Here is a 15,789-nt window from a genome sequence, read left to right as displayed (position 1 = left end):
ATTTATGTATTGTTTCCTGTTTAAGTGCAGCTTTTAACTGATCATATCTAATCTGGAGTTCCAAACTAATGCCTCTCATCTCTCTCCCCAACCACAGATGAAGCAGAAGTGATAAAGAAGAATCTGTGAACTATGACAACTGTGTTTCTTGCTAAGGCTGTGTTCCTCTCACATGTTACAGCAATTCCCAGCATCCCCCTACATAGGCAGAATTTTAATCAGCTTCACACACTGAAGGACAGTTCTCCATGTGTTGAACTGCGGGTTTTGTTCTTTGGCCGGTGTTAAATTGTTGTATGGTTGCTGGAATGGTGTAAGCAAAAGCAGTCTGGTGATGTCCCCAGTCTGAATGTTAGGGTAGATGCCTCTGTGAAGCTGTGGGTCACCAACAGCTTCTATTAAATGGAAGTAGAGCAGTTAACCTTCAGTCCAGGCCTCAGAGCAGCCTGCAGACCCAAAATCCAGTTGTGTTTTGAGAGGATAGGGAGCACTTGTGCTGCATTTCGTGTGTTTTGCCAGGAAAAGTGCACAGCTGTGTGTTTGAGTGATGTTGAAGTCAGCTTGAGAAACTGCTGCAGTGGGGTTTTGAGAAGTTGAAGACTGAAAACAGAAGTGAGAACTTGCAGCATCCTGCTTGGGATGAGCGACAGGCCTGTTCATCCCTTGTCGGTGCTGTGAATGAAGCTGGGTGTGCATCTGCACAGGGGGAGATGCAATGGTTCAGCCCTTCCCTGCACCTTCTCTCCATCAACATGAGGTGAAAACTAATTTTCTTTTTTCTCTCTGTCTCCCATTTTAAATCTCTGAAGTCAGTACTCCTTTATTTTTCTCCTGTTGTTCCAGGCCGGTTTGTAACTTCTTCAGCCAATGTCTGTTTGGTTTTTGTGATGAAGGAAAAGAAGCCTTTCAGGTCTATGAAACACTGCTGCTCTTTACATTTCATGCTTATAGTTCTGATGTTACTGTGGTATTTCTGAGCCATCTGTCTCCCCTGTGCCGCCGTCCTTTCTGAAGGGAGAGCTTTTGGCTTGCATTTGAGCAAGGAAATGGTGGTACTGCAGAGCTGTGACTGCACCAGAAAACCACAAGAAGTGACAGAGCTCAAAAGGGCTGCACTGTGTAAGCTTACACTTGTCATGGGCTGAGCATCCCAGTGCTCTTCTAAGGATGGCACTAAAGTCTATGAAGTCCTTGCCCTGATCAATTCTGTACCTTGGAATAGGAGCAGCAGATCACGCCGTTAATTTGTGAGTACTCACTGAGACTTGCACAACCTTGTATAGAACATAGGTACTTCGGAAGTGATTGAAGTGAGCAGTAAAGACCTCATTGTCTTTCAGTACAAATCAACCTGAGTGCCAAACCTGTAATGTCCAAGGATCCCTTGGGGTACATGCAGCCCGTGCTGCTGCTCTCCGGGCAGTGGGCAGCTGCCTAGAAGGCTGAGGGATGTGGGGGGAGTGGATGCTTGGAGGAAACACGTGTTGTGCAGGGGAATAGGGCTCTGCTGTGGGGTGTGCAGAGGTGGGAGGAGGGCTGGAGAGCTGCTCTCCTCATTGTGCTTCTTCTGTGCGTTGGTTCATGGAAGGCAACATGAGGAGCGAGGTAGACTTGCTGGCTGCTGTCACTGTTCTGGGAGTCCTGGAGCAAGGTAAATAAATGGCCTTTGTGTCAGCTACTAATTAACCTAATTGCATCAAATGATGCGGAGCTGGTTCCCCTGTTCTGTGTGCTGTGCATGCGGGATGGAAGCTGCTGCCTTCGGTGATGGTGAGTGGCTGCACACTGTGGCTGCTGCAGGTGGGAGGCATTGTGCCTACGGATGTCACTGGGGCACTAAAAGGTGTGTGAGTCTGAAAGCCTCTGTCCTAGAGGGAAATGGGAGCTGAAGTTCTGCTTCTAACCTTAGAACGCCATCAATGATTGAATGTTTTAAAGCAGAGTGGTTTGTAATAGAATTTCAGAGTGTTGTGTGTGGCTTGGCATGGTTGGAAATGGCTGAAACAAGGGTGGGTGTGTGCAGCATTGATGGAGAACTCAAACACACATCAGAGATGTATGGAAGCAGCTGTGTTCTGTCTGTGCCTCGTGCTCAGCCCTCTGTCCCATTCTGCAGGACAGGTGGTTTTGCTGCTCTTGTCTTTATTGCTCAGTCCATCCCCACGGAGCTGTCGGCCCTTTGCTCACAGCTGCTGGATGTGGCTCTGTGTTGTTTTCAGCCATCAGGTAGTGCATCTCTGTGCAGGTCTCACCTCAAACCCAAAGTGCTGCTCGAAGAAGGGGGCTCACGACTCCAGGGTGGTCATTTCCCTCAGACAATTTACTGAGAAACAAATGGAAGTGTTTTGTCTTATGCATTTTTGGTTGTTAATGTAAGTGGGGGTGGAAGGAGCGCTCAGCGTGCAGGGAAGGAAAGATGAATGCTTGAAATGAATAAAGGAAGTGTCTCAGAGACCTTTTCACTGAGAAACCTCATCAGCTCATCCCTAAAGAGCACCTTCACCCCCATGTGTTTGTTTTATGGGATCCTTCAGCGTTCCATGCAGTCTGTGAGCAGAACGCTGCCACCGGGGTTGGTTCTCCTTTCCCCTTTTAGTGTGGCTTCACAGGAAACACCTTGTGCAATGTCACAGCTTGCCAGTCCCCGCTGAGAGGTTTGCCAAGAGTAATCAGATGCATGGAGCTGTCAGCCCTGCTGATGGTGGGTGAGTCTGGGGGTGCATCCTCGTGGGGAATGGAGGCATCCAGTCGAGTTTAACCTGAAGGCATGGAATCAGTAAGGTTGGAAAAGGCTACTGAGATCGTCTCGTCCAACTGCCTGCCAATACTGCCCACTGAGCTGTCCCTCAGTGCCACAGCTCCACACTCTGGAGCACCCACAGGGCTACAAAATATGGGAAGCAGAGCAGATGGAGCTCTTCATCCTTCTGAGGAGGTTTGTGCAGTGCAGCTTCTCAGCACCTTCTTTTGAGAGGGCACTTTTGAAGGGCATCCCAACCTCTGTGAGCTGGCCCAGCCACATCTCAGGGCACTGCCCCAAACCTGTGTGTGGGATCTGGCACAGGAAGCGTTCAGCTGTCCCCAGAGGGGTCTTCATCCCCTCTGCCTCCCCCCCGCACTCATGCATGGGGCTGTGCACAGGGCACCAGCACATGTGCACGTCATCTTCAGTGCATTTCTGTGGATAGTTAAGTGGATAACGTTGTGTAATAGGTCACATAGCACCAGATTATTTACATTTCTAATTCCCTTTCCCTCTATGTCTGTTCTATTGCTTATCTGCAGGCATGTGTGGCTCTCGCTCATCTTTAATCTTGCAACATCTGTCTCCTCTCTCTGTCCTGCTGCTCTGCTCTTATCCTCTATCTTACAATAGGACAGCCACAACATGGTCCTTGTGGGCTCCTCGTCTGCCTCTCAGTGCCCTATGGCACCTCACTGACCCCAACCACAGCTCTGCCACAGCAACCACAGCCTGTTTCATGCTTCTGCGTTCTCCTGGATGAACAGCCTTGTTTTCAACAAAAGCAAAATTAAGCACTTGAAACGTCATCAGCATTCCCCTGTGGGAATAATGATCATTCATCAGATGGTGGAACGGTCCAAATCCTCATCACTGTGGAATGACCTTTCCTGGCCTGAGCCCATCACCCCCTCCTTGAGCTGCTCCAGCCGCAGGGCTGCCCTATGGGAGTGAAGTGTCAGAGATCATCGCCCCATCACAGTGCTCTCACTCAGGGCATCTCTAATTGAACCTCAGAGTGCCATTTTCCTCCAGCCCTGTGCTTGGCTCCGAACTGGAGAAAGCTTGGTTGAATGCAACACTGCTGGGCAGTCACCTCTGTCTGTTGCTCTCTTTCAGCCTACTTTGTACTGCAGGTGATCTACGCCCGGAGGAAGTACAAGATCTCTCCCCCGGAGACAACGGGTCACCCCGAGTTTGAGCGGATCTTCAGGGCTCAGTAAGGTTTAGTTGTTTGCAGTGGCTGCACCCAGATCTTGCTTGGGTTTAATATCGATATCAGGAAAGACCTGAAGTAGTGGTGCTGTGAGAGCACCTGTGGGTGTGTGTTGAGGGCTTTTCCTTCTTCCTCTGCTCCTCTGGAGTGAGAAGTGCTGGGAGACCCTCTGGTTTCCAACATACACCATTGTCCATGTTTCATCTTGGTCATGCTATTCCATCAGCAGCCAAAAGGAATTGGCCGAGCGGAGGTACATTGAGAGCAGAGCTGATGTGTCCCTGCCAGCAGGTGGAAGATGGTGGCGGAGTGACAACACCCCCCACTGGCTCCTTCAGTGGTGCCACGAAGGGCCAGCCTGCGTGGTGCTGTGCTGTGCTGTGCTATGCTATGCTGTGCAGTGCTTTGCGGTGTGTGCTGTGCTGTGCTATGCTATGCTGTGCTGTGCTGTGCTATGCTATGCTGTGCAGTGCTTTGCGGTGTGTGCTGTGCTATGCTGTGCTGTGCTGTGCTGTGCTGTGCTATGCTATGCTATGCTGTGCAGTGCTCTGCGGTGTGTGCTGTGCTGTGCTGTGCTATGCTGTGCTGTGCTGTGCTATGCTATCCTATGCTGTGCTGTGCTGTGCTGTGCTATGCTATCCTATGCTGTGCTGTGCTGTGCTATGCTATGCTATCCTATGCTGTGCTGTGCTGTGCTGTGCTATGCTATCCTATGCTGTGCTGTGCTGTGCTGTGCTATGCTATCCTATGCTGTGCTGTGCTGTGCTGTGCTATGCTATGCTATGCTATCCTATGCTGTGCTGTGCTGTGCTGTGCTATGCTATGCTATCCTGTGCTGTGCTGTGCTGTGCTGTGCTGTGCTATGCTATGCTATCCTATGGTGTGCTGTGCAGTGCTGTGCTGTGCTGTGCTATGCTATGCTATCCTGTGCTGTGCTGTGCTGTGCTATGCTATGCTATCCTATGCTGTGCTGTGCTGTGCTATGCTATGCTATCCTGTGCTGTGCTGTGCTGTGCTATGCTATGCTATCCTATGGTGTGCTGTGCTGTGCTGTGCTATGCTATGCTATCCTGTGCTGTGCTGTGCTGTGCTATGCTATGCTATCCTATGGTGTGCTGTGCAGTGCTGTGCTGTGCTATGCTATCCTGTGCTGTGCTGTGCTGTGCTATGCTATGCTATCCTATGGTGTGCTGTGCTGTGCTGTGCTATGCTATGCTATCCTGTGCTGTGCTGTGCTGTGCTATGCTATGCTATCCTATGCTGTGCTGTGCTGTGCTGTGCTGTGCTATGCTATGCTGTGCTGTGCTGTGCTGTGCTATCCTGTGCTGTGCTGTGTGCCCCCCTCCTGCTGTGGCTCTGAGCAGGGCTGCCCAAGGCCTTTCTTCCTTGTGTTTTCTTCCTCCCTTCATTCTTTTCCCTGTGGAAAAGGATGCAAATAGGTCGTTTGTTTTTATGTCTTAAGAGAGAGGGGGAAGGTATTGATGTATTACTATGGAAAGCTGGCAGCCTCCCTTGCTCAGGCTGTAGCCGCAGCATTTGCTTCCTCACAGTTTCCAGCTCCCGCTCTGGCTGCATTCCCTGAGCTTCTGAGACTTCTTGGCCAAACTTAAGATTGAATTGCTCAGGGCTCCATAAGGTCACTGTGTCTATGGGAGCAGCTCTGGGACGTCCTTCTGGGCACCCACCGGCTGTGGGTTTTGTTCCTCTCTGCTTCTCACAGGGTGAACTGCTCTGAGTACTTCCCCATCTTCCTCTCTCTCCTCTGGGTTGCTGGGATCTTCTTCCATCAAGGTAAGGGGCAGCAAGACGAAACGCACCCCGAGGCAGCTGTGCCCGTCTGCATCCCCTGAGCACCCACGGGGCAGTTCCCCCCCGCCACGGCTCTCCCACGGCTGCAGCCCCCATCCTGCTCTCTGCTGGCCCTGCAGGTGTGGCTGCAGCCTGCGGTGTGCTGTACCTCCATGCACGCTTCTGCTACTTCCGGGGCTACATGCAGGCTGCGCAGGGACGGTGAGTGCCCACAGCACAGCCCAGAGTGGGACGTGGCCCAGGCGTCACGCTCAGGGCTGCTCTCCCCTCCCCACCCACGGCTGACAGATTTCCTCACAGGTTGGGGCCGCTGTATGCCAGCGCCCGGCTGCTATGGCTGCTGCTGGGGCTGGCGGTGGCCGGGCTGCTGGCACACTTCCTGCCGCCCCCATCCTGCCCATGGATGCTGATGTGGCCCCTCAAGCTGCTCCGTGCCCATTGAGCGAGGCCATGGCTGCCTGGAGCGCTCGGCTCAGCCCCGGTGTGACGGTCAGTCTCCTGTCCCACTGCCCACCTCATCCCTGTTGGAGCGTCACGCAGCGGAGATGCAAGAAATAAATGCCTGTTCTCAATAGGTATCATCTCTCATTGCCAAAGGGGATTGGGGACGGGGAGAATGTCACAGGCTGATGGGTCCCATGGGAAAAGCTGCTGTGATCAAAACTTGGAAGTGGGTGTGAGCTTGTCTAAGACCTTATCCAAACTGAGAGGAGGGGTGTCCAAATGGTAACGTCTGTGCTCGTCTCTGTCTTTAATCACAAAATCATTAAGGGTGGAAAAGACCCCCTAAGACCCCCCAGTCTACCCCCAGCTCCCCCCCCACCATGCCCATAGCCACATCCTGCAGTGCCACGTCTCCACGGTTCTCAAACACCCCCAGGGATGGTGACCCCCCCCAACCTCCCCGTGCAGCAGTGACACAGCATCACCACTCTGTCAGAGAAGAAAAGCTTCCTATTATCCAACCCGATCCTCCCCTGGTTCCTCCTCCACCTCAGCCCTGACCTCCCCCCACCAGGACTCTGCCCTTCCACAATTCATATCTCAGCTTCTCCCACAACCCCAGCTGCTGCTGAAGCCACTGTTGAGCAGAGAGCTCTTGCAAATTCACAACACATTTCCTAAGAACCATTTCACAACTGCACTTAGGAGGTGCGGGTGCGTTCCTTGCTCCTAGCTGAGCAAAGAGCAGATGAAAGCTTTTTTATTCCCAGGGCAGGAAGCAGGGACGGCCCCTGCTGAATGCCAGCCCACTCCCAGCGCCTCTCACAGCTGCACCAAAGGTTTAAATTTTGCTTTTATTACAGTGCACATTATTTTATATATTTATATATAGAGATGTAGTTGAAAAATCAAATGTATCCAATAATAAAAAATACAGCACGTTAAAGTAGTATAATGCATTCCAGTGTATAGCTGAAGAGACATTGGGATTTACACTAATCCCTACTATTTTTGAACTGGGCTACTTCTGCTTTTTTTTTATTTATTTTTTTCCAAAAAATTCACACCAACCAGTAATAGTTACTTAAAAAGCTGTTTTCTGCACTCAATCTCAAGGCATGAAGACACTGGAGACTTCACCATGAGTTAAGGGGCTGTGTTCAATGCTGGCAGGCACAGTGTGGCGTTTATTTTTTTCCCTGCCCTACTCAGAGCTCCAACCCCCTTTTGGATTTGTCCCTCCTCCACCACGGGAGGGTCAGTCCTCACCCTCAAGAATCTACAGCCATGGTCAGGATCAGTGCCTGTGCTACAGTGATGCACACGTTGATCCCTGGCTGTTCCCATCCCAGCGATCCTGCACCCATGCATCAGCCTGCAAAGCAGGGGCAGGATAAAGCTGTCTGAATCTGGCCCTCTCCGTCCCCAAACACAGCCACCATTCCCCTTTCTTGGGCTGAAGGTGCTTTTAGTCTCCATGACTGCTAAAGCTCATCCCAACACTGAACGGCCCCGCACACTGACAACGCGCCCACAGGAGGAGCGGTGAGCACCTGGGTCTTGCCTAGGGGAGCAAAGCCACCCCTTTGCAGGGCAGCTTGGTTTTTGCTTTTTTTCCTCTTTCCAGAGGAAAGTCTGTCCAAGCCCCGCAGCACCAGTCCTGGCCTCGAAGCCAAGGTGTGGAGGGCTGCCCGGTGCCCACAGGTCAGAGTGCAGCTCCTCCCAGCAGCCGGGTGCCACCTCGCTGGCATCGCGGTCCCCGCATCTCGGCCGGCTCAGGAACGAGGAAGAGTGGGGGGAGGTAGAAGGACCTGGGCGCTACGTGTGTCCATCCTCCAGCATGCCTGCTTCACTCTGCTTTTTTGATAAAAATCTGAAAGGAGAGGAGAGAAGAAAGCAGTCGTGTAAACGTGGCCTGTTACATAGCACGGAACGGTGCGGGATGCTGGAGATGATAAGGCTGGGGTGGTCGCGGCGGCAGAGCAGCGCACCTCGCTCAGGATGATCCACACTGGGGAGTCGGTCTGGATGGAGAGGCGGATGGCTTCCAGCGGCCCGAAGGATGGGTCCACCTCGCCCTCTGCAACACCCTTGGAGAAGGAGCCTGGCGGGAGAGCACAGGTGAGGCGGGGCTGGCAGAGCAGGGGGACCACAGGGACTGTGCACACAGGGCCCAGGCATCAGGGAGGGGCTGAAACCAACTGAGAAGCCATCAGTGAAGCACAGAGTGCACACTGAGAGGAGCAGCACCCATCAGTTAGAACAAAATGCAGACAGAACAAGTGCAGACAGACTGATGCAGCACTGTGCTGTAATAGACAAGGGACAGGGTAAGGCACAGGAGGCAGTGCTTCTTTCCACAGCATTAGCAAGCATTCAGCCTGTTGCTATGTCCCATTTTGGGCATAATTTGAAAAAAAAAAAAAAAAAAAGGAAAAGAAAAAGGAAAAAAATCACATTCAATACTTGTGCCCTATTTTCCAAACAAAGAAAGAACAGATTTAAGTCAAGTGAAGATGAGCACAGGGGATGCATGCAGGGTCTCCTCCCTGCCATACCTATCTGGATGTAGCCATCGGCTGTTCTGTGGTATCTGACAGCTGTACCTCTTCCCTCCTGCAAGGTTTCCTTGTCTGACTGCAGGCTCTGCAGGATGGAGAGGAGCTCTCAGCTCAGGACCAGCAGTGAGAACCACCCCAAAGCCCCAGGCAATAGAAGCAACCCCCGGAGCCACCCCCAAAGCATCCCTGGCTATATGCAGGTCTCAGCACTCTGTGGCACCTCGTTCCCCTGCCCCGCACAAGAAGCTACACATCCTGCCCCAGCCCTTCCTTTGCAGCCACCCCATCCAGCTGGGTATCCTCTGTAGGCAGCTCCATCCCAGCTCCCAAGGCGATTCCATACCAGGGGATCAGCTGCTCAGGCTGCCAGCACCTCCCAAAGGCACTCAAGGTTCTCAGTGGCTCTCCCTTCTCCATCCTTTTCTTCTTCCCCCTCCACCCACATCTCAGCTCTCACTAACACACTTACATCAAATGGCAAAACTTCCACAGTGGTATTGAAGAGTTTGTCTTCAGGGTGCTCAATGTTCCCGCTGCGGAAGAAGAACCTGTGACAGAGACCAAAACCACAGAAAACTACATTGAGCACAAGGAAGTGATGACTTTTATTCAGGTGAGCCATCAAACATCTCAACCTAAGAGGTGCAATTCCTAGAAAGCACCTGGTTGGTAAGGACACCTGTACCAGATGGGTACCTATGGGTTGTTCCTAAGTGCAGAAAAGCAAAGGGTTCCAGCAGACATGGACCCACCGAAAAGGGTCAAGTCAAATCGCCCTCCCCCTGGCAGAGCACTGCTCCCTCCTCCCAGGGATGGGCAAAGAATTCAGCCCAAAGGGAGAGCCAGGACAACGTGAGAGAAGTATCTCCTCACACTCTGTGCCCACCCGGTGTCCCCACCCGTGCAGCCCCCAAGCACCGGCCTTTCAATGCGGAGTGGTTTGAAGAATCTGAATCTGATGAAGTCTCCAGCAGTGGGTGTGAAGGCCCAGAAGAAATCCTCTCTCAGGTAAGCCTTCTCCAGGGTGAAGTGCTGGTAGGTTTTCAGGCTGGTGCTCACCTCTGCAGGAGGGTTGACGTGCTCCTTTCGCAGGGCATGTTTGCCAAAGTCCTTGTCCTTGATGGAGGCAAAGCAAGAAAGCGGGAAAGGATCACAAGCTGCTCTCAGCCATGAGGAATGGGGTTTCCAACGAGGCAGTGCAAATTAAAAGCTCTTGATTTGCGCAGTGAAGAATGGAGCACTGCTGCTCCCTGTGTCTCAGCCAACAGCTTGAACACAACTTCCAAATGTCACAGAACTCTGCGCACACCAGCTCTCTGCCAGGTGAGGGGCAGCTTATCAAAGGCCTTACACCATCTAATCTGTCTGCAGTAGCAGAGGGGATGTCTCCACTATGGGGGTCAGAGACTGCTCAGTACCCACCTTCAGCTTTTGGATCTTCCCAGCCAAAGAGGAGTGGGTTCCCACGTGCTGGAAGAGCGAGGGCTTGAAGCGGATCCTCAGGTTTGCCTTCTGCCTGTCGCAGTGCTTCTGAAATGGGAAAATCCCCCATGTCACCACCTCACGTGCCAGCTTCCAGCATCAACAGAGGAACCCCTGAGGGAATGACTGATCTCAGAGACACAAAGGTCACCACCAGGGTCTGGTGAGCAGCCGGGGCTCACAGCCCACTGCCACGTTTCTCATTGCTAAGCGCATCCTGGCAAACCATGAGCAGATCTCTGGGCGATGTGAAGTAGGGACAGGCAGAGAATTCAGTTTCTTTTGTCCTTGGCTTATCTGGAAAGCCCTTTCCCTATGACTCAGAGCTCAGGATCTCTTATTTCTGAGGTGACAGTAAGTTCTGGGATATTTAGAGCCTAAGCTCGCAGGCAGCAGTCACAGTCTCATCACTGGGCAGTTTTCAGTCTATTGGCAGTTTTTGTTGGGTGCTGCCAAAGCCGTTGGCTGCTTCGTGTCCATCCCACCACGTAATGAACTCGGACGTGCAGCTCTGCTGCAGCCACTGCTCTCCATGGGGAGAGAGATGATGGGGAGGGAAAGGATAACAGCCCCAAGAGCACAGAGCAGAGCCATGAGGAGGGGAATGGCAGCAGTGGGCCTGGGCTTTCTGTGTTTTGTTCCCCTTCCTCCGACTCACCTGCCTGGCACCACTGGGTACAGTGAAAGGGGGGGGTGACACTGCCACCATCCCTGAGCTGTGAGATGCTAGGCACACCCCTGTGAGCCGTCAGCAGATAATCCCCTAATCAGCTCACATTACATCAGAAAATTAAAAGCAGCCCTACTCATTGCCAGCGACAACAAACGCGGCCCCGCAGAGCAACCGTCAGCTCTCATCTCTGGGTGGGCAGAGAAGGGGGAAGGGGAGAGGAGGAGGCTGTGACACCTCCTGGTTTCTCCTCTCTTTTACTACTTCTGCTAAAGAGGCATTCGCTGACAGCAGCACTGACCCAGTGAAGCCAGGACTGGGCTCAGCTGGTGGTAATAAGGCCATCCTTTCACACAGCTCTGCCTCAGGTAAATCTAAAATTAGTTTTAAAAGGAAAAGCAGGCTATATCCAGAGCAGACAAAGCACTCAGTGAAAGCTCAGGTCAAACAAACTTTCAGTCAAAAAGACAAATTCTCACTGTTACTCACTTGGTTCCGCACAGCAGGATTTACAAATGGGAGTCGTGTTTGAAAGGGAGCTGTGCTGAGTTAATCATGCAAACAGTAGGGAAAAGAAGCCAGAAATCCACACGGAAAGTAGGTTAATTTTTAAAAAGGCAACACATTTAAGAGGCTTGCAGGTTCCCCTGGGAAGCCCTCGGAGGACTCTGCCAGGCAGGAGCTGAGCAGAGCTGATGGGGCAGCGTGGTGGGACCTGTGCTGAACCAAATCTCAAGCTGAAGGCTGTAGGGAGGGGGCACAGAGAGCAGGGCGGCACAGAGCGCAGTCCCATTCCCCACTCCATCTCCACAGCCCCAACCCTGCCCAAGGGTGAGAGGTCACTGGGGGCCAGCACAGAGGCTCAGGGCTGCTCTGTCACCCAGCTCTGGCCCTCAAGGAGAAATACAATATTAGCCCCAGTGTGACTGGTTGCCCTGGCACGAGTCACCAGGTCTTTGTGGCCACCAGGTCCCTCCCAGGCTGCTGGCTCTGAGCACGCAGCTATTCTGGGCCACCGGGACTCAGCTGCTCAGCGTCTGTCAGGAGAACACAAGCAGTGCAGAGTAAATACAGTATGCTCAGGGAGGAGGGTGGGGAGATGGCAGTGAGCTCATCTCACTCGTGCTCACCCTCGCTCCTTCTCTGCCCATCCCACTCAGTTTAGCCCCCTGCTGCTGCTGCTACAACTTAAAACACAGCCCGTGGGTGCAGGGCTTGCTGCTGCTGACTCCACGAGGCAGCACAAAGCAGGATCCAGTGTCAGCACTCTGCACCCTCCCAGATGCTGCAGTGAGATGCCGGTGTGCCGCCGGGAAGCAGGGCAGGGAGGGTCAGCTGAGGGCAGCCTGTGCAGGCTCCCTGCGGGGATGCTAAATGAGCACTGAGCCAAGGGTTATTCCAGGGTATGGTGTGGGGATGGCTGCTGTGCTGCAGGGCTGCAGGAACAGAGGGATGCAGAAAGAATGCCTTTTCAGGCAGCTGCAGAAAGGGCTGAACTCCCCCATCCTGCACTATCCATAAGGAAGCCCAGAGGAGCAGCAAGGCTCAGTGCTAAGTCAGCTAGCACCAGAGTGCACACACACGACCCTCCAAAGCCTCTGCAGGTACAGACCAACCATCTTTCTTCTCTCTCAAAAGAACTTTCCCTTCAGTGCAGGTTATTTACGTACCGCATCCTTCTCAGGGTTGCAGACTTTCACCCAAAGGATGTGATCCAGCAGCCAGTCAATGGGTTTGTCCTTATAGAACATCAGTATGAACTCCACGATCAAGCTCAGATCCAGAGACTTGAACATTTTTCCTACAACACAAAAAAAAGGGAAAAGAGAGCAGCTATTGTAGGACATTGTGTAGAATGAGAGCTGGGAAGAAAACACCCTAGACACTGAGATGTGGAGGTCAGATGTGTCCCCTTCTCTACATAAATGAAATAACGTGCAGCTCTGTTTTATGTACCAGTACTGTTGGCATTGCTAATACAGCTCTGGATTTAATATTCATGGCAGAATTAGAAAGCATTAGTCTCTCATAGGTCACAGCAGTACCAAAAGGTCTAAAACTCTTCCATTCAGCAGAAAGAAGGTTGAAAGTCACTCAGCCAGCTGCAGGACACATCGTTTCCTGCCCTGAAAACTGGAAGTTTTAAGCCAGTCAAACCAGGATCCAGCATAACAGATGAAGCTGCTACTGCAGCCATGTACTGCTGTTCCCAAAATAGTTCTGTGCTGATGTAAACTTCCTTTTGTACACTGTTAGGCAACACCAGAGCCAATCCAGCCTAAAAGCTACTGGTCGTGTCGAAGCCATCAGGCTGTCTGGTGAGCCTCCAACCAGGTTTATTTTCATTAAAAGCGAATGTCAGCTGTGGCTTGGAGGAGCCCTTTTTCCTGTGCAAACATAGGGCTGGTTGCAAAAAATAAGGAGGAACCAAGTCCAAGGTTTTGACCGTCTCACGAATCCAAGTTGTTGGACAAGAGCTGACCTTCTTACAACGCCCAGCAGGTGTTTGTGCTTGTTGGGACAGAGGTGAGACTTTACCAATAAACCCCAGCTGAGAGAACTCCAGGATCATCCACTCCTCAGAGGGCTGCTGCAAGGCAAAGTTCTTCATTGTGCTGAGATAGTTTGGTTTGGCCACGATATCATCCTCCAGCTGCAAGAGGAAGGGACAGTCAGTGCCAGTGACACATCCAGGTTCCAGTAAGAGCCTCTCTGCAGAGTAATCACACTGTAGAGTGGAGGAAAGCTTTGGCACAGATCTAGTTTATGTTGGAAGACACTCCAAGCAGATCCTAGCAGGTAAACAAAGTAAGGGCTCCTGGTCTGACCAGGGAAGATGTCTCCTGTCTGAAGCATTTCAGAAAACCACCTGGCCAGCCCCACACTTAGCAGCCACATCTGCCAAGCTGTGCTTCAGACACAGCAGTGTCCAGCAGCCTCTACTCCCATCAGCTGCAGGGCTGGCACTTCCCCATCGCAGGAGGAGATGACGGTTACAAGATGCTCCTCCACAAGCTGTGATACACATGCAAGCAGGCTCTGGAGGGACTTGTCCCTCTGCAGCCACACACTGGTCAGGGCTTTGCTTCCCTATGGAGTGCAGTCTCTGGGGTTAACACAGCCCAGCCATGCACCGGAGTGGGTGAAACACAGAGAAGCAGGAGAACAACGGAAGATTACCATCCCCTCTCCACCCTCAGCACCAAACCTACCTGTACGTAATAAATGCCTTTGGACTGGGCATACATCATTAAAAAGCAATAGTCCAGGTTCTGCTTGGTCCTCCACCTGCAACAGACAAAGGCAATGGGAGTGCCCATCCTGCCCAGCACACTGCTGCCGCTGGGGAAGCTGGCACACAGTCGCTCCTTTTGGTCCCTGAGCCATCCATTCAGAGCTGCTACGCAACTGGAGGGCTCTCAGAACGAGCAAACGTGTGTCAAAGCCACCACCACACTGTGCTGATGGGAGTAATGCACACAAGGCAAGCCCTGCACCAGCTCATGGCCCCACACCACACCCATCCAGCTCCTGGACAACGTGAGCTTTGGGGCCTTGTGTGGGACTGCAGAAAAGCTTTCTCCCTGCTGGAGTTGGAGAGGAAGATGTTGCAATTACTTAACGAAGGGTTTGCTTGCATCTAAGATCATTGATTCTTACCTGACTCTTTCCTTGGGGTCCCCAAAGGATTCCCGCAGATGGGAGAAATCAGGGTAGAAATGTGGAGAGGGGGAAATCACCTCCAGGAGACCTGAGTGGATTTCCTTTGGGAATCTGAGGGAGAAAGTCAGCTGTAAATACATGCATGCCTCCATGCCTGATGTACCACTTCACAGACCGACTCACTGGGTAAACATCAAGCCACAGAACCAAACAGAAAATGCAGCCTCTAAGATGAAACCTCCCCTAGTGCACCTCCATCCTCACCAAAGGACTTTGGGGACTGACACCCAGAAGGAAGCGTCCCGTATTTATGGCACTTAGAAAACACACAGGTCAGCTTCAGAGAGAAGGTGCTCCCTCACCCCCGCTCTGCAGGATTCAATGGCCCTGCAGACGGGCACAGCAAAGGTAGGACTTGCTGACATCACCGGCCTACAGAGATTTTCCAAATGTGCCAGTAATTAAGAGTTGTTTTGCAGAGATTATGCTGTGCATTTCTGATAAGTTACTTAAAGCGCCGTGCTGTGCTGCAGTTAGGACAGCTGGCAGGAGTTCCACCTCGTTCCCTCATGCTGATAAAATCGGCATATATTTTTCCTGTAATGTGGTTTAGAAGCCTTTAAAGAGTCAAACCCAAACAAGAAAAAAAATCTCACTCATCTGAAAAATATGTACCTACAGAAGTGCTGCAAGCAATACCCAGAGATTGCTGAAACTGCCAGAGATAAGCGGGAAACCCAGTTATTTTTACACTGCCCTTTTCGAGAACATTTGGTGCAAGGTTGATTTCCTTTGTTTGTGCGGAGCCTGCAGGATGGGAGATGTGACAGAGGGAGAGAGAGCAGCGAGAACGCCAAAAACTTCTCCCTTAGTTTTCCCTTCTCTATTCCCTCCTGGGACCGGCAAGATTTCCAACTATTTTCAGCAGTGAAACAGAGCTGATAAAACTGCGACGAGGCAGCGACCGCCTTCACGTCCTGCAACAAGAGCTCAGCGCTCCCTGTCCCCACACCACCTCCATTCCATTTGGAAGAAAAATGAGTGAAGTGAATGGGGGTGGGGACAGAAATAAAACCATGAGGCCAATTAAAGTTGCAGGCCATCCGCACAGAGCGCTTGCTGCAGCAGCGGCCAGCAATTCCATCAGGATACAGCAGACAATCGGCCCATTATCCCCGCTGCGTGCGTCCCACAGCCAGCA

At 52.0% G+C, this 15,789-nt stretch overlaps 2 protein-coding genes across 2 annotated transcripts in view; one reads left to right on the top strand and one right to left on the bottom strand.

Annotated features, from left to right (window-relative positions):
• Positions 1-1,593: 1,593 nt before the first annotated feature.
• On the top strand, positions 1,594-6,210 carry LOC306951970 (leukotriene C4 synthase-like; the record flags this gene model as incomplete). Its single annotated transcript, XM_079542586.1, has 5 exons — positions 1,594-1,651; positions 3,863-3,962; positions 5,680-5,750; positions 5,888-5,969; positions 6,069-6,210. The coding sequence occupies 5 exons, from the start codon at positions 1,594-1,596 to the stop codon at positions 6,208-6,210; spliced, it is 453 nt and encodes a 150-aa protein (XP_079398712.1).
• Positions 6,211-8,061: 1,851 nt separating this feature from the next.
• MGAT4B (alpha-1,3-mannosyl-glycoprotein 4-beta-N-acetylglucosaminyltransferase B) overlaps positions 8,062-15,789 on the bottom strand; it is a gene marked incomplete at both ends in the record, with an annotated part of 35,424 nt that continues 27,696 nt past the window's right edge. The window contains 10 exons of the mRNA XM_079542265.1: positions 8,062-8,085; positions 8,204-8,316; positions 8,771-8,858; positions 9,243-9,321; positions 9,696-9,889; positions 10,196-10,303; positions 12,596-12,726; positions 13,464-13,578; positions 14,138-14,213; positions 14,586-14,699. Coding sequence (XP_079398391.1) covers positions 8,062-8,085; positions 8,204-8,316; positions 8,771-8,858; positions 9,243-9,321; positions 9,696-9,889; positions 10,196-10,303; positions 12,596-12,726; positions 13,464-13,578; positions 14,138-14,213; positions 14,586-14,699 — 1,042 coding nt within the window. The remainder of the gene's footprint in view (positions 8,086-8,203; positions 8,317-8,770; positions 8,859-9,242; positions 9,322-9,695; positions 9,890-10,195; positions 10,304-12,595; positions 12,727-13,463; positions 13,579-14,137; positions 14,214-14,585; positions 14,700-15,789) is intronic.

This window comes from Tetrao urogallus (assembly GCF_951394365.1).
Source record: "Tetrao urogallus genome assembly, chromosome: 14".
Lineage (NCBI taxonomy): Eukaryota > Metazoa > Chordata > Aves > Galliformes > Phasianidae > Tetrao > Tetrao urogallus.
The sequence above is the reverse complement of the archived record's forward strand: the minus strand, read 5'-3'. Positions and strand labels throughout refer to the sequence as shown.